Raw genomic sequence first — 18,982 nt, forward strand, 5'->3', positions numbered from 1 at the left:
GCTATTAATCACCCATTTTATTGGGAACCCGTTGGAGCTGGAAATTCGATATCTACACATTCTTAATCTTGTCTGTTTAAAGCTAGGGGTATCTCGTGGATATCTCCAAGTTACATGCCTACCAGCCTCAGAGGTACCTAGGGTTATTATGACACGTGACTGCAATCCCAGTGTCACATGATCTTAAGACATATCCAGGCGCCAGCTTCCATCCCTAGATAGATCCCATTCAAACTATCACTTATTCTAATTTCTTTGCGCAAAAGGACACTTCGTTCAGTGTCAATATAATCAGTTTAGGGTTTCAATCTGGAGCTATTCCATACCTTCTACCTAAGAGATACAACCCCACTCGTTTGGTTGTAATTATTACCTTTTTAAACGTCATGATTCTGCTACTGTTCCGCCCCCACCCACCATACCAGTAACGTCGGAAAGCGGAGTGGGCTGGAAACGGGAGCTCGAAAGCTCGCACCTTTCATTACGATTTAATAACGGCAATGCGGCTGTGCTCACGTTTTGTTAGCATACGGAACTGAAAGGAGACCATGTACCATTTAGTAAAATCAATTTATCTCTATGCTACGAGGAAAGAGGGTATGTGCGGCCGAGTTATATACAGTCGTTGCTGCCTTCAACTGCTGCGCAATTAACATTTGCTCTCATTTGCCATTATACACTTTGGTCTGTCAGCTAACTCGTCAATTGTAATCTTGACAATAACGGTATAGAATACTCTGTCCTACTCCTTGGGCTAGATAATGCGGGCAAAACTACGCTATTAAACCAGATAAAGGCCCTCTTCCTCCCCACCGCCTCCAATACAACCATCCCGCAACCCCTGGGCAAAACTGCCCCGACTGTGGGTCAAAATGTCGCAACAATATCACTCCCAGACATGTATTTGAAGATATGGGATATAGGTGGGCAGATATCCATGCGTGGCCTCTGGCAAAGTTATTATTCAAGTTGCCATGCTATTATTTTCGTTGTTGATAGCGCAGACGTCGGCGAAGACGCAGACGTTTCGCGACTAGGTCCCACGGGGGACAAGGGGCCCAACGCGTCTTTCAGTGGTAAAGGGCCTTCCGGCGCAATTACAGAGGCTATGAGCGCTATAGATCCCCGGAGCGAATTTGGGAGACTGGATGAGTGTCGGGAGGTTCTGGAGTCAGTATTGCAAAATGCGGAGACAGTAGGAGTGCCAATCCTTATACTGGCAAATAAACAGGACAGAGAAGATTGCGTCGAGGTGGTGCGCATTAAGGAGGGGTTTGTAAGGAAAGTGTTTGAAGGCGAGGAGGGTGCTGGCGTGAGAGACAGTCGGGTTCTACCAGTCAGTGCGCTAATGGGTAGTGGAGTGAGGGAAGCAGTGGAATGGGTCCGCAGCCGGGTGAAGTGGAATAAAGAAGGGAGACCTCCTGTTATGAGGTGAAATGAGATGGTTGTGAGGTTTGGCCTGTGATTTATTTACTATCAGGAGTATCTATACGCCCCTGTTTTAGGTCGTGATCTTGTATTTCTTTCGGTCCATTTCTTTCCAGTGTGGCGTTGGCGATTAGATTCTACCTTTTTTGCACCGTTATCGTAAGATCCTCTCTTGACTCTTAGACATATCACTCCACCTTCTGCTGGAGGCTTTTGCTACGTATGTACGGTACATAAATGCCGTATAACTTTCATCTATTGACGGCGTTCTCTTTAGGCTATAAATAAGAGCGTAAGAAGCCCTGGAACTTGCAATTTCCTTAGCCTGATGCTCTGGGGCTCCCAAGGTCATATTTTCGGAATATACCGTAGCCACTAGCTTTGTAGGCCGTGTGTTTAACGTATCCATGTGTTCAGAGCGGGTATAGGGCTATTAGTGAACAAGCTGACAGCGAACATTACAGAGTGCGGCGTTGGAATCGATACATTTACATCAGTAATGCCACAAAATACCCATTACCTGATAAATGGCAGGCGAATTACTTCACCGCGTTTAGTTGTCACAACCTAATCTGTGAATCAAGTGGACACCTAGATAAACACGACATCTGTAACATTCTTTTCCAGTGTTACTCTGCTGACACAATTAATATATCCCATTTGGTCGACTCCTGCGGCGCCTGGAGCCTCGACGGATGGAGGATGAGTCGATATCACGGGGGTCATATGTACTTCCGACTGCTGGTTTCCTTGGCCAACTTCTCGCAATATCGATGTTACTTCGAGGGAACCATATTTCTAGGAACACATATAGCAGGAAATCTATGACAACACAAAGGCAGAACAATTTCCCTGCCCATATACCGCAACCATAGTATCTCTTCAATCGATCGATAAGAGCGAAGCTGTGTATTCGACCCCTCGTAGCGGTCCAACCTTGTCCTGGAAAGTAGCCGTAAAACTCCTGTTCACTGATTGCTCCACAAATTCCATTATAGACGCGTTCAGTTCGCCGAGCGACATCTGTCCACGAGTACATCATACGTACTTGGTCATGGAACTTGTCAGTTCGTACTCTGTTTGAGCGGAGAGCTGCAATTGCCCTCCCAGTAGCTTGAACGAGGTCATCTTCTTCTGGTTTAGCAAACGTGGTCATGTGCTGTGGCAACACTTCTGGAATTCCCCCAACACGAGTAGAAACAACATAGAGCCCACAGCTAGCCGCCTCCACAATTACTGTTCCAAAGGCTTCGGTTAAACTTGGGTGCAGATAAATATGTCCCCGCACCATTACATCACGAACTTCCTCATGGCGAACTGCCCCAAGAAACTCAACTTTGTCTTGGAGAACCTTACGTTCCAGCATTTGCTCTAAATCAATCGCCTTGGGCCCCGAACCAGCAATGACGAAGCGAACATTTGGATGAGACGATAGAATTCTTGGTATAGCCGCGATTAAGAGGTCCGTTCCTTTGTTGTAAAAGAGGCGTGATATAACAACAATTGTAATAACATCATCTGGGCCTATTAGAGGTCGCGGTGCCGCTACGGCCTCTGAATCCTTCCTGGACATCTGATCATTTGCGCCAGGTGCATACGATAAAGGTCGAAAGTTTTCCGCTACTACAGCATTAGGAATCACAGATACCATCAATGGGTCGAGTGAAGCACGAAGGACTGTATTCTCCTTGCTATATAGGCGTCATTAGTATTAAGAATTTGTGGTTGGGATCACAAAGAAGGCTTCTGTTTACCAAGTATGGCTTACGCAAATGACATGGTCAACATCGCTCAATGTAAATTTTAAAAGTTTGTTTGTGAGAATAGAACCAGCGTCGGCGAAGCCGAACAACGAATGGTCAGTAAACACCGTACGCAGGCCCATAGTTCGCCCATGAAGAATAGCCTCATGGCAAAAACTGCTCAGACTCTGATGTCCGTGGACGATTTCGATTTGTTCGCGTATTATGATATTGCGAAAGATTGGAAAAAAGGAGAAGACAGTAGGCATGGTGGATTCGCGGTAGATAACGAAGAAAGGGACATGATAGACTTTGAGTCCATTGGTAAGGTATCGTACCCCGGTCCGGCCTTTGTAGGCATGAGTGACAATGATGACTTTGTGGCCTCTGTCTATTAATTTCTAAAGGCGCAAGTTAGGACCTAGGCAAAGCCTCGGGTGATTCTTTAGTTTCCTGTTTCACAGTGATTTACTGACTGACGAGAGTTGATATATGTGACTTTCCACTCCCCCTGAGCGTTGTTAACTGGGGACTAAGGGCTTCAGGGTTAGATTTAAGCAGTTAACGTACCAGGTTGGGGAAAGAAGAAATCACTGATCATACTGTTTTATTGTCAGCTATAATAGAATTGAAGATTTGGCTAAGGGGAAGGGTTTTTTTATGATTAGGAAAATAAAGAGAGGATGTCGGAGCTCACGCAATATTGTAAGGCATTTCAGTGATGTTGATGACACATTCCACAGCCACACATCCAAATCATTCATGGTTTGCGCAGAGAGCACTCTCTTAGCTGGTATCTGTAAAAGACATGGACCAAATGTTCAATCCGAAGAGGTGATGTGCCTACGCCGTAGACCACAAGAGAAACAAAGATGACATTGGTAAATATCTGTTGGGCCTAACACAGATTAGCCGTTTGCCACAGGCGTGCATAAATTTGATGACAAATATCGCGTACTTATCAGTTAGGGATATCAAAGTACCCCTAAGGAATTGTACTCACCCTGAATCCAGGATTGGGCGATTGGGCCTTTTTGCCAGCTAGTCTTAACTGTTCCTCTAAGGAGATCCTCCTATCCGGGAGGCGGAGGTTAGCTACTTGTTGGAGCTCGGCGTAGCTGGCCGTTGCCCCGAGTGACTGCACCTCACGTGATTCCGCGTATATTGACTCGCTCTAAAACTATTCCACCACTTGATAAGCATTAACCTATAAGGGGTTGAACCCCTAGATTTGCTCTGGCTGGCTGACTCAGCCTAGTCATTGTTTGCACATGCGCATGTGATCATGCTATGTGAGCTTGCTTAAGCTCAAGTTCTCATCTCATTCTTTTCTTCCCTTTCTCAAGCAATTTGTCCTTGTTATATAGGAGGACTAGTCTCTAGTTCTTAGAGCTTAATCCTTTACATTACAAATTGCTTCACTCCTTTCATTGATAGGTCACTAGGAGCCTTAATTCTGTATCATGAAGCTCAGCAAATGTGCTGACATATGATAGACTATTGAGAGCCTTAAATCCTGCATCATAAAGTTCAGTGATAGCACTGATATATGAATAGACTGAGTTAGCAATCATGCTAACAAATGAATGAGCAACATTGAAAATGTCTAGCTGAATGAGATAAAGCAGCAGACTTGTACAACAAATACATAAATGAATCAACACAAAGCAATGAGCAGGGATGCTCTCAGCAGCTTTGAATAACAATGAATGACCTTTCTTCAACAGCAGGAACAGGTCCAGTGTGAGAACAGAGATTTAATAATAGCTCAGCAAGCTGAAATAGCTAATCTATAACAAGCTTTGAACACTCTGACATCAATTCTCTCTCAATTAAATCTGCAATCATTCATTGCAGTCAGAAGATCAAAGACCAAGCTACTGAACTACAAGAAGTATGATGATTCTAATCTGAAGCACTACTCTCAGTGAGAGCTAAAGCTTCAATCAAAACTTAAGATCAATGGAAAAGCTTTGGATAATAATGAGGAATGTGTTTGATATGTATACTTGAGACTGAAAGAAATGATAGTAGCTCAAGTTTATCTCTGAGTTGAGAATAATAAGAACAAAATCAACTTCATGATAGAGAGCTTACTGAAGCAGACACACATGCTCTTTAGTGATTCTGCATAACAGGAAAAGGCTATGCAAAAGCTCAATAATCTATGACAGAGTAGAAGAGCTCTCTTTGACTTTCTGCTCAAATTTAATCAGCTACTGCTGAAAGCTGATGATCATGAATGAGATGATCACATTAAAAAGAGGTATTTGAAATTCACTCTAAGCATGGAGCTGAGGGAAGACATGATGAGTGTAAGAGAACTGTCTCTCTATGAGAATTACTGCAAGAAGCTTAGATTAGTTGATCATAAACTCTCTGAGCTTAAGACTTTAAGATAGTGATCTAAACATTATGAGAGCAGATCTTCTTCAGATCATATGATGTCTAATTCACACTCTCTACTTTGTCATGCTGTTTTTGACTGATAAAACTGATCTCAAGCTTCTGCTAATGATCTGATGAATCTCTCTTCTAATGATGGGACCTCAAGCATCTGTCACATTAAATTGATAAATCAGACAGAGGTTAATTGACAAAGAGAGCAAGACCTGTACCTGAGATGTAAAGCTGGAGATCATATGATTAAGAGCTGCTCATTCAAATCTTTCAGATACTCTGCCACTCTCATGATAGCTAAGATGATCTCTGAGCTGGTACTGGACAATGATGATGTGAATATGAGTGAGAATTTGAGAAAAGAGTAGCTTTAACCAAAAGACACTGAAAGAAGTAAAATAAGAAGCTTATGAGAAAGCAATGGAGAAGATTTAAATCTAAGATGATATTCAAACCCTTCACTGTTGATGCTCTAGTAGATAATACCTTTTCAACTAGAGCAATAATAAACAGTGAATGTAATGTCTATGGTCTTATTTCTCAATTTTATGTTAGCAAGCATAAGCTCCTATGCATTGAAATTCCTCCTGTTAAAATGACTGGTTTTAAAAACTCTATGAGACTCTCTACAAGCATAGTGACTGGCATTTGAATTGATATAGATGATCACATAACTGAATGAGCCTTTCTCTACATAGTGAATGGATTACATGGTCATGATATGTATCTAGATGACCCTTGGCTGGCCCAGCAAAAGGTGACCATGATCTCTTATCAAAGAATTGTGAGATTTAAAGAGAGTGGCATAGAGATAGAGTCTAGTTCAAATGCAAAAGCTGATGTGATTTCTATCTCTGCTGTAAGCTTCTCTAGGCTTGCAAGCACTTGAGAGAAGTGAAACATTGAGATTTTCACTGTCAGTTTGACTAACATTCAAAAGACTCTAGAAGTGAAATCAAAGATTGACCTTAGAGAAAAGCTGTCTGAACATTATTATGAGTTTTTGAACATATTTGATAAGGAAGCTGCTGATGTCCTACCCTCACTTCATGACTCAGATAGAGATCATGGGATTGAACTGATTAAAAAGACTGATGATAGTGCAGAACAACCCCCTTGGAGCTCATTATATAATATGTCTTGAGAGGAACTACTGACTTTGTGAAAGACTTTTACAGATTATCTAAATAAGGGTTTTATTAGAGTGAGCAACTCTTCTGCAGCCACTCCTATACTATTTGCAAAGAAGCCTGTGAGTGGGATAAGATTCTGTGTGAACTATTAAGCTCTTAACAAAATTACTTAAAAGAATTAATATTCTCTATCATTAATCAATGAGACTCTACAGTGAATTGAACAGACTAAATGATTCACTAAGCTGGACATTATTACAGCTTTTCACAAGATTTGAATCATGAAAGATGATGAGTGGATGACAGCCTTTAGAATCAGATACAGGCTATTTGAGTGGCTGGTTACACCCTTTGGTTTGGCCAATGCTCCAAGCATATTTTAAAAATATATCAACTGGACATTATGTGGATATTTGGATGACTTCTGCTCAGTCTATTTAGATGACATCTTGATATTTTCCTCAAGAAGCTTACAGAAGCATCACAAGCATGTACAAAAAGATGTTTATGCATCTACAGGAAGCAGGCCTGCAGGCAGATATCAAAAAGAGTGAGTTCAAGATGAACAGCACAAAATATCTTGAATTCATCATTGAAGCAAGCAAGGGTATACAAATGGATCCAGAGATGATTAAAGCTGTTTTGGAATGAGTAACATCTACTACTCTTAAAGATGTATGAGGATTTTTAAACTTTGCCAATTTCTATAGATGATTTATCAGAGATTTCTCAAAGATCACAATCCCACTAACAATTCTTATACATAAGAATATTTCTTTTTTGTGAATGAGTAAGGCTGAGAAAGCTTTTAAGTGTCTAAAATCAATGTTTATCTCTGCTCTGATTCTGCTTCAATTCAACCCTGACTGTGAGACTATATTGAAAATGAACTTCTCAGATTACATCTCAGAAGGAGTGCTGCTATAATATGATGAGCAGAGCATTCTATGCTTATGTGCCTTCTTCTCTTACAAGCATTCACCTGCGGAATGCAACTACAAGATTCATGATAAAGAGTTATTGATGATAATTGAATGTTTAAAGAAATAGAATGCTGAGCTACAAAGTATAAAGAAATTCAAGATTCTCACAGATCATAAGAATCTAGAATACTTCATGATTACACACAGACTAAATGAAAAACAGCTATGTTGAATGAATATTCTCTATTGATTCAACTTCAGAATTAATTACCAGCTAGAGAAGTTGAATACTGAACCAGACATTCTATTGTGAAGAGAGCAAAACATGTCAGAGGATGCTGATGATGAGAGAATCAAGCAGAGACAAGCTCAACTATTTAAGTTTAACATACTGACACCTGAAATGGAATCAATAGTGGCCACTGCCAGTGTGAAACCTGAGATGTCTCTTCAAGCTCAGTGAAATGAGACTCACAAAAATGATAAGATTCTGCAGTGTCTGAAGCAAATTTTTTATGAGAGAAGATTCAGATTTTCTTCTGAAATCAGCATTAAGGCCTCTGTCTCTGAGTGCTCTTTAAATGAGAATGAGAAGCTTCTATTTCAAGATTGAAAGTGAGTGCCAGACTTCAAATCTCTTTGAACCAGGTTAGTGCATGAGGCTCATGACTCATCTCTTACTGATCATCCTGGGTGAGAGCAAACAGCAGGAGTTCTATGATGTGAGTTCTACTGGCTAGACTATGCCACTTATGTGAGAAGAATGACTAGGAACTGTCATCTTTGCAGATCAAACACTGCATAAAGAGATCAACATCAGGAACTGCTTAAGTCTCTTCTCATTCCTGAACACATATGACAGGAGCTTTCTATGGACTTTATCATGAACTTATCAAGCTCTAAAGAAAATACAAATATCATGATTACAATAGACAGACTGATCAAAGAGATTATATTAAAAGTAGTTAAGAAAACTGATGCAGAGATAGTGGCTAGAGTGTTTCTTCACAACATTATTCCTCAACATGACATTCATAAGATGATAGTATCAGATTGAGAGTTGGCTTTCACAAGCATGTTTTGAACTTGAGTGTGTGAGAAATTAGGCATTAAGAGATAACTCTTCACAGTCTATCACTTAGAGACTGACAGAGCTACAGAGTGAATGAATCAGACTCTGAATATCTATCTACACAAGTACATTAGCTTTCAACAGGATGACTGGCATGAATGACTTCCTCTAGCAGAGCTGGCTATCAATAATAGAGATGCTGCCTCAATGAGCATGAGCTCATTTTTTTTAATGCATCTTTTCCACATCTTCTCAATTGACTGATGCACTCTCTGTTGAAACATCATATAATCTCATTAAGTTTGCAGATGATTATATGAGGAAGACTTATGAAGTGTTGAAGTGAGCTCAAGTAAAAATGACAGATGCTCAGCAATCTCAAAAGAAATACATGAATAGATGAAGAGACCTGGCTTCAAGCTTTCAATTTGGAGATAAGGTCTGATTGAGCTTAGAGAACATGAGAACTAATCATCTGTGCAAGAAGCTGAATACAAAATACAATCAATATACTGTACTAGAAAAGATAAAATCTCATGCTTACTGTCTGAACATCTCATCTGGCATTCACAATGTCTTTAATGTAAAGCTTCTACATGCTATAGTGATAGATTTCCTGTATAGTCAGAGGCAAATCAACTGGCAACCATCTGCTATAAAGATCCCAGAAGAACCTGAGTTTGAGATTGAGGAAATTTGAAGTAAATAAACCTACTAGAGAAAAAAGCAATACCTCATTAAATGAGTAGGTTGAGCTGAGTCTATGTGAAATGATGTGAGTCTTCTACAAGAAGTGAAGACCTTGAACACTTGAGAGACCACTCAGCAGGCAAAATTAGATGTAAAGAGGACTTTAAATAGTTGTAAAGGCCCACAATAAAGAGGGAGAAGAGAAGTATTATAAGGAGTTGAACCTCTAAATTTGCTCTGACTGGCTGACTCAGCCTAGTCATTATTTGCATGTGCATATGTGATCATGCTATGTGAGCTTGCTTAAGCTTGAGTTCTCATCTCATTCTTTTCTTCCCTTTCTCAAGCAATTCGTCCTTGTTATATAGGAGGACTAGCCTCTAGTTCTTAGAGCTTAACCCTTTACATAATCAACTCAATGAGCATCTCAAACTACAAAAATTGCTTTTTCAATAGCTTAATGAATTTCTCAACAATTATAAATAAAAATTATATTAGCTATTAAATATTAAAGAATATAGTTTCTAAGAGTATAGATAATAGAATAATTAAGAAAAATAATAAATATTCAATTTGATAATATATTCTAAGTAATTAAAATAAGATTAAAATAGAAAATTTTATAAAAAAGTATTAAAAAAATTAGTAAAAGTTGAATTTATTACAATTTCCCATAAAATGATTTGTATAGAGGCAAAAGAATAAGATTTAGTAAGAGAAGTTTGATACTACTAATATTTATTAAATAATTTATTATTAGACTCAGTGTTAAAATTAAATTTATATATATTATATGATCTTATTTATTATTATAATCTGAGTGAATCAAACTTAGTATTTTATTATATAGTAGTTAGTAATATAGTATTATAGTGCAACTGCTTATAATATAAATCAAGATTAATTTATTCACACTACTATAAAAAATTGATTTATTATAATTTTTAATTATTTTTTTATATTCAGCTATTTATTTTATTTATATTTTAATTATCAGTTTAATATTCTTATTATATCTATTTAGTTAAATAGATAAATTGAAACTTTTTTTATTTACTTTAATTTTAAATTAAATTATAATATATAAAGTTAAAAAAATTAATAATATATATCTCAATTAAGAATTTTAAATAAATAATATATTTAAATAGTAATTATATTTATACTAATTTAATAATAATTTTTAATAATATTATTAAAAATAAAAAATATTAAAAATTATAATTATATATATGATAATAAAATAAAATAATATTTTAAATCAGATTGATATTAACTAGAATTAAATTAAAAAATTAATTATAAAAATAATAAGCTTAATCATATTTTAATTTATATAATAGTCAATAATTAATGAAATATTACTCTTTTAAAGATTATAAAAAAATCTATTAAAATTAATAACTTAAAATATTTTATTAATAATATAAAATTAAAGTTTAAATACTGATTTCTTTTAATAAAAATTAATTTTAAAATAATACTAATTATTATTTTATTAAGTATTTAAAAATTATATATATTAAAAATTAAACTAATAATAATATTATATATTATAATATATTTTATATTAAAAAGAATTAATTTAAATGATATTATATTATAGAAAAAATATTAAGTATTTTAAATCAATATATATAAATATTAATTTGTTGATTATTAATATAATCAAATATCAATTTATATAATATATTTATTTGTATATATCTCTATCATTCAACATCTGTGTATTTAAATATCAACATAACTAGATAGCAAAACTGGTTAATTACATTAAGAATTATTTCTTGTACATTTAAAGTATATATAAATAATATATTCTACAATGTTATATCCACTGCACTGTGACATTGCTCACTTTTGTAACTGCTTATCAGACTGCTCTATCACCTCTTTTTCACTTTATTATATCTTTGTACATGGTTCATCTCTTATTAGACAGTTAATCTCTCTCTGAGACTTATATATATATAATACCTCTATGTTTTCTATTTTATTTAACATTTACAGTCTTTAATATCTTGTTTTCTACTGTCAGAATGGCAGTACTATGCATGACTATCTGACATATTTTGACCAGCTGATCTAGAGCTTGATTGATTGAATTAAGTAGGCTTTGTATACAGCATTTAAACTATTTCTTAACTTTCTCACTCTGAAGCTCTAGTTGTCATATATTATGTGATATAATTGTTATTTAAGCGAATTGAGAGATATATAAGGTTCTGAGAGAGATTGATATATATATTTATATATTAAGCTAAGAAAGAACCTGTTTTAAATCATATAATACTAGTCTTATAGCTTTAAATCTACTTTGAATATTCTTTTCACTTAGAGCTATTGTACAAACTGAAGAATAAATGATTAAAAACTTATTCTTATTAATATAATTGATGTTAAATCTGATTTTTTTCTCAACTTCTTTTTTGTACACTTGCTTTAATAAGGAAAAACAAGCAATATTTAAAAACTACTAGAGATGAGAAGATTAAGCTAATATATAAAGAAGAATAATCAAGTTTTGAGTGCAAAATTGATCAAACTTAGGATTATTATAACTGCTATATCTATTCAAGATCAATATTTGATATTGATTAATTATACAGAATTGTATATATTTATTGAATATCTTTTTAAGTCAGATCAATGTCAGGTTGTCAGTTGTTCATTCATTTTTACTGATTTCAATCTGACAGTTATACAGTAGTCTATTTTCATATCATAAGACTTGATATAAGTTCTCTTTAAAAATAATCATTGATGATAATACTTAGTTAGTTGCATTAATCATCTTAATATTGATAACTTACTCAGTATTTTTAAGCTGTACAAGCTTAAGATGAAGAGTTTTCTCTGATTCAATAATCATCTTGACTGTTTTAATAATTTTTATCTGAAACCCAGTCTCATCAAAGTTGTATATATTCTTTTATATAATCTTATACATCTGAATAATATTTTATATAACTTTAAACTATTTTTGAATAATGTTAGAATTTTTGTATAAAGCTCATTGATGATTATGATTATAAGATTAAGAGAATCAAGTCTTTATTTCAAAGTAGTGATCAATAAATTGATTAACTCATTTTATATCAACAACTGATGAAGTGGTAGAGTTGTCCTGGCTTGCAATAATGAGATTAACTATTTCTTATATAGTACTCACCTGGGAAGGCTAACTTTATTCATCAATGAATATTATCTATTAAAGAAAAACTAATTTCTCTGTAAAACTGAGTTTTCAATTTTTAAGCTGAGAATTTTTAGTATCATATAACTATATAGTCACTCAATTAAACTGATATGAGAGATTTGATATGCATATACAGTAGCTCATATACTTGAAATTTGATATATTTTCAATGTCTGAATAGCTAATTAAATTCTTTCTTCTTGATAAAAAGTTTGATTGTCTTTTGTTGTTAATATTTTGAAAGTCAAATTAATAGATGCATCATATAGTAGAGAAGTATACAAACAGATATTTTATACAAATAAGTATCTGATTATATTAAAAATAGTTAATAACTAATATTTATAGGAATAAAAAAAAATTAAGAAAATAAAAAAATATACTATTATAGCTTCAATCTATATGCAGATGAATAGATATTTAATTATTAGCTAGATAAACTATCTGAGTAAATACTGAAATAATTTCTAAAAGATGAGTTCAGAACTCTATTTATATAATTTATTTTTTTAATACTATTTTCTATATTTATATATTATTTATATGTAGAATAATTGTGAAGTTGACTACTATATTATTGTTTAAATAATTAAAATTTCTGATTATTTTAATCTGTATAATAATTGATTATCTTGATTTATTCTACATCATTATATTACTTCTTTTTAAAGTCTAGATATACTTTAATATCAGTAGGTTATTATCTACTTTATCTGCTAAATAGTTAGCTATTTCTTTAATTATTTTGCAGATTCTGTTTTTATTAAATTTTCAGTATAAAAATTTTAAATCAGATATAGTGATTTTTTTTAGATTTTATACTATATATTATATTGAATCTTCATCAAATTTTAGCTATTTTATCTGATATTAAAGCTTCTAATAAAAAATACAACTTGTTAAAATATTTTCAACTTCTTATTTATTTTTTTTATATATTAACTGATTTTAATATCTCATTTAGTTATTCTAATAGAAGATTATTTATAGCTTTTTATAGTTTATCAGAAGAGAATATTAGATGAATTTTTATACTATTTAATAGTTTTAGTCTATAGCTCTTGTTAACTTTCTTAATAATCTCAAAAGAGTTTTTATTTTACTCTACAAGCTTTCTACTGAGGTATTAAATTCTATAGTTCTTAAATAATACAAAGATCTTATCTTCTATTTCAAAGTTTGACTTTTAACAGTATCTGTTAATATGTAGTTTCATAATTTCTTGTATTTTTTTTACATTATTAGCTGTCAGCTTTCAAATTTTCTTCATTTGAATAGTACGCTACTGAGTATTTTTTCATTTAAGCTTCTCTTTTCTAGATAGTGTTCTCAGTAGTGACTTTCAATTAAAGAATATTTGAGATTTATATTTATAAATAGTTAGAAAGAGTATCATCTCAGTTGATTCATTTATTAGAGCTTCAGTTGCATGATTCATCATTGACAGTTACTTTTCTCAGTTGTTCTGATAATAGTTTATATAAAGTTTAATTATTAAATATTAATTGATAATCTTAGTCTGATTATCTGTTTATATATAATAAGCTGATAAAAACTTCAGCTTAACTCTCAATTATATGATGAATTTATCTCAGAAGTCTGAGATGAATTGTAATTTACAGTCTAATATAATTAAATTTGATACTTCATAATATCTGTAGTAATGCTTTAAAAATAGTTTTGCTAGCTTTTTAACATCTATTTTTTTTTGTAATAGAAATAGATATAGATTTCTTGCTTAGTCAATAGATAATTATCAATATTATATTATAATTTCTTTTTATCATAGAGTTATTTATAAAGTTTATTGAAATATACTATCAAACTCTGCTGAGAATTAATAGCAGCTTTAGCAGTTCTAAAGTTTTATAACAGTAAATTTTCATCTATTGATACATCAGATAATTGTTCATATATTAATTGATATTTTTAATTCAGTCATTTCAGTAGTATCTTGTCTTAACTAGCAAGTATAGCTTTATCTTCTCAGAATACTCTATTGATGATCAATCATAAATCTTCTATAGAAATAATATACTTAGCGCTAGAGCTAGATTTATCTCTATCACACGCCTATATAATCACGCTCTATATGTAACTATTAGAGCCTAGGCTTTCTATTATGAACTAGCGTACCGCATAGTAGTATATAGCATCTTTGAGATAAGCTATTAATGTAACTACTTCAAATGTCTAATAGATTATGATTCATATAGCTTATTTCTTTTTAAAGAGTTTTTTACACTACTTTTATACTTTATTTCTTCTTCTTCTTCTTTAATCTGAGGTATATAATTTCTTATAGAGACTACATCACTGAATTACAGTAAGAACCTGATAAAAAATGACTATTTTAAAAGCTTTAATTACAGGAGACAGATTTAATTAATAGGAGGTAAACAGATATCTCTAAGAGTATAAGCTACAAAACTATTGAATATCTCTGCAAGCAATAACATAAATAGAGATAAATATGAATATGATATATTTACCTATGAGTTTAAAGGAGAAACTGGTCAAAGAGATAAAATAAATATAAATAAAAGCAATTTGAATATGATATAAATAATAATAGAATATATAAAAAAATAGAATTGATAGATAGAAAAACTCATACAAAGTCTAGAGAGAAACTTAAATTTCTTATCAAATATTATTAAAAATCTTATTAACAATAAAGTTGACAAATTTTATAAAAATATAAAAATCAAGTTAGAAGGAAAATATTTAATTATTCTCACTGAAGTCAACTATTTAAAATGAAAGAGTTCTATTTTTTCAGATGCTTATTTGATTCAGGCAAAAGATATTTTTAACCGACAATAAATAGTATCTCCTACTACAGTTCCTCTAGAAATTAAATTTTAAAATAAAAAAAATATACTTCTTTACATAAAAATTTTTAAATCTTTGAATATGACTATATGTAACTCTCTAAGACTACTGAATGAAGATTTCTACCTCACAGCAACTATATAGAAGAATTTTGCTCAATACTACATTATATCTCATGCAGAAGAATACCTTCAAACCACTAAGAAGTTAAGAGATTTATAGCTCAATAACAATGATTTTCACATCTATCTTACAAGTTTTCAAGATATAAAAGCAAAACTTATATCTCTAAATAAAAGTTAAACTAAGAGTACCTATTATAATTTATTTATACTAGAACTGAGAGACTGACAATAGAAATTTATTAGAATAAAACTAGATGATTTTTATGCCATCAAGTAAGGAATTATTCAGAATCTGAACCTTGATAAATTAATAGATCAGTTGGTTACTCATGCCACTATTACTATGATACATCTCAACTCATTTACCACAAATGCTATCATTGAACAATTCAATAAACATCAATACTACTACTGTAAGAATATAAAGTATATTATCAAATACTGCTAGTTCAAAAACCCAAATCTCACAAGCATTAAATGGCAGAAATATAATAAAAAGTGCATTGAGATATTAAAAAATAGAGATAAGAATAAGACTAAGAATAAAAATAAGAGCAAAAATAGAAATATAGAGAATTTACTTACAAGTCAATGAATTCAAGTATTCTTTGCAACAATTTCTCTAAATATTGAAGAACTTTTGAAAAGCCAGCCAAATTATGAGTGAAATAAGAAAAGAATTTAATGGATACAGCAAGTGGAAGACAAAATAAATTGACAGAGAAGATGAATATGATTGATTTGAGCAGAATAGTAGCTAGTCTAAAGGAAGGTGTTGGAGCCTAGATTTCCTATTATGAACTAGCGCACCACACAGTAGTATATAGCGTCCCTGAGATAAGCTACCAATGCAACCACTTCAGACGTCCAACAGTAAACTAGCAGATCAGTTATGATTCAGTCATGTGATCATGTGAATTGTTTATAATCAGTCATGTGATCATGTAAGCTGTTTATAATCTGAGCAGACTCTAATATCTCTTTTTTCTCATCAATTTTAGAGTTTTATTATATAACAGTTAGCAATGCAGAGAGATTTTTTTCTAGACAGCTCACATCTACTCTCCAACATAATACTAAGATTTCTTCTACCTTTTCACTCAGGTTGTAGTGAAAATTCAAGTGTTTCAGTTAATTTAATACCTGCTAGTTGAGAATCTGATGATATATTAAATCAATTATTGAAGATAAAAGTTTAATCTGACATTAGATGATCACTGCAAACTCTTAACCTTTTGAAAGAGATCAAAAGAACTAGTAATACCTTCTAACAAGATCAATTAATCAATTATATATTTCAATTTAGAAATTCAAAAAGGTAATTCATTTAGATAGCAACTGTGTTTATAATAAATTGATAGTAATTTTTGATGATATCTTTGATAATAAAAAAATATTAATAGATACAATTATATATCTGAGAATAAAATAAAATAACACTATTAATTAGACTGCTGTCAAGTAAAATCAGATTGATGAGCTAATTGGTAAACATAATGAACTTAATTATATTTAGATTTATATGATAGTCAATAATCAGACAGCAAGTTAAATATTACTTTCTCTGAGACTATCAGAAGTTTTATCAAAATTAATGACTCAAAATATTTCACTGATAGTAAGAAGTTAAAATTTAAATAATAGCTTTTATAAATGAAGAATAAGTTTTAAAAGAATATTAATCACTATTCTACTGAATATATAAAAATTATATATATTGAAAACTAGACTGATAAGGATATAGCATGTCATATTACCCTTTATATGAAAGAGAATTACTTTAGTGATATCACACTGTAAAAGAGATATTTAAACATCTTAAGTCAATATATAAGAACACTAACAAACTGTAAAATGTCAAGAGTAATTATTGCAAGCTAATTATATATAATGAGAATAATTATTATAAATTTATCATATAATTATTACACTTAATAAGTGAGATCAAGATTGTTAGAAAGGACTATAAGATAGACTTCAATGATAAATTATTTTTTGATCTTTAGAGAATGATAATAGTAGTTAATATAATCATTTAATATATATACTAAGTTTCAGAAAATCTATACTTAGATAGTTTATATTTTTTAGATAATTAATGTCAATTAGAAGTCAAAAAACTTGCAGAGAAATAAATCTAATATCTTTAAGCAAAATATTTTATAGATCTTCAATAATCAAACTTTTTTTAATATCTCTGCTACAATATCCTCTATCATAAAGAAAGTCTTAGACAGTCATTCAGGTATTCAGTGCTACTATTGTAATAAGAAAGACTATATTGTAAAAAACTACTCTGTGAAATAGAAATTTAAATAGATAATCACTAAACTTATAAAAAATAATATTTCTGAGTCTTCAGCAGATTCAAAAAAGAGTAAATATGAAAGAAGACTTTATTTCAAATTATTTAATAGTTTATTATAGGTTTGAGATGAAGGATTTGATTGAGGAAAAAAGTTTTAATATATTAATTAAGTTAATTTATAATAGAATTTACTATTTCTATAAATTCATTTACTGATAATGAAGCAAATGATATAAATTTATTAATATCTGATATATTATAAAATTAATAAGATTTTTTAATAGAAAGTTTTAAGAACTTTTATTCAAATAATATATGAAGGGATATAATAGTGCTTTTGATAGAAGATAGACTATATATTAACTTTAAAATCTCTGAGTGAATGACTGAAAATTTTAGAATATTTCTCTGCTGATGATGAACTTAAGTTAGTATTTTATCATTCTGAGATAAAAGTGATTAATAGTATAAAATATATGACTTAATATTAATAATCAATATTTAGTTTGACTAAGTGAATGATTTATCTTTGAATAGATTATAGAGCTGATGCTGAAGATAGTATTCTGATCAATACTAAAGTATTCAGACTCTAAACTTGAATATTAGATAGATATGAAATAAAAAAAAAAAAATCAGATATAAGTATCAGACTCAGCTCTGCAGATTAAAAGAAATCAACTTAATTATGATATTTAATATAAGGCAAGGATTGAGGTGAGAAAAAACAGTATCACAGAAGATGTATATGAATTTTATAAAACTACTCTTTTTTATAATTATATAAAAAACAAGAACTCAATAGTCTTTATAATCAGTATATATGAAATTGATAAATAGCTTAAAAAGAAGCAGAGTTTAATAAGAGCTGAGAATAAGTCTGATAAGAAGCTGATTAGAAACTTATTAGAATAATTAAAAGATTAGAAGAACTACTTTTCAAAGAAAATATCAGATGAATTATTTATATTATAAAAAAATATTAACTTTAAAATATAGCTTTAGCTTAATATTAATATTATTCAGAGTATTAGATATACACCTTTATATAAGATAAATTTAAAGGAATTAGAGGCAATGAAGATCTATCTCAAAGTTAATTTAGTAAAAAACTTTATCACTTCAGA

At 31.5% G+C, this 18,982-nt stretch overlaps 3 protein-coding genes across 3 annotated transcripts; 2 read left to right on the forward strand and 1 right to left on the reverse strand.

Annotated features, from left to right (window-relative positions):
- Positions 1–548: 548 nt before the first annotated feature.
- PAAG_08805 (ADP-ribosylation factor 1) lies at positions 549–1,435 on the forward strand (the record flags this gene model as incomplete). Its single annotated transcript, XM_002789254.2, has 2 exons — positions 549–597; positions 732–1,435. 2 exons carry the CDS (start codon positions 549–551, stop codon positions 1,433–1,435), a joined length of 753 nt encoding a protein of 250 aa, XP_002789300.1.
- Positions 1,436–2,074: 639 nt separating this feature from the next.
- Positions 2,075–3,884, reverse strand: PAAG_08806 (phosphatidylinositol N-acetylglucosaminyltransferase GPI3 subunit; the record flags this gene model as incomplete). The annotated part of the gene is made up of 5 exons (XM_015846634.1): positions 2,075–3,119; positions 3,183–3,571; positions 3,647–3,681; positions 3,741–3,772; positions 3,868–3,884. The coding sequence occupies 5 exons, from the start codon at positions 3,882–3,884 to the stop codon at positions 2,075–2,077; spliced, it is 1,518 nt and encodes a 505-aa protein (XP_015701431.1).
- A 13,829-nt stretch (positions 3,885–17,713) lies between these two features.
- On the forward strand, positions 17,714–17,963 carry PAAG_12643 (hypothetical protein; the record flags this gene model as incomplete). Its single annotated transcript, XM_015848109.1, has 2 exons — positions 17,714–17,845; positions 17,867–17,963. Coding segments are annotated over 2 exons (228 nt in total), but the record flags the coding sequence as incomplete, so codon positions are not given.
- Positions 17,964–18,982: the final 1,019 nt, after the last annotated feature.

This window comes from Paracoccidioides lutzii, assembly GCF_000150705.2.
Source record: "Paracoccidioides lutzii Pb01 unplaced genomic scaffold supercont2.47, whole genome shotgun sequence".
In the NCBI taxonomy this organism is placed as follows: Eukaryota; Fungi; Ascomycota; class Eurotiomycetes; order Onygenales; family Ajellomycetaceae; genus Paracoccidioides; species Paracoccidioides lutzii.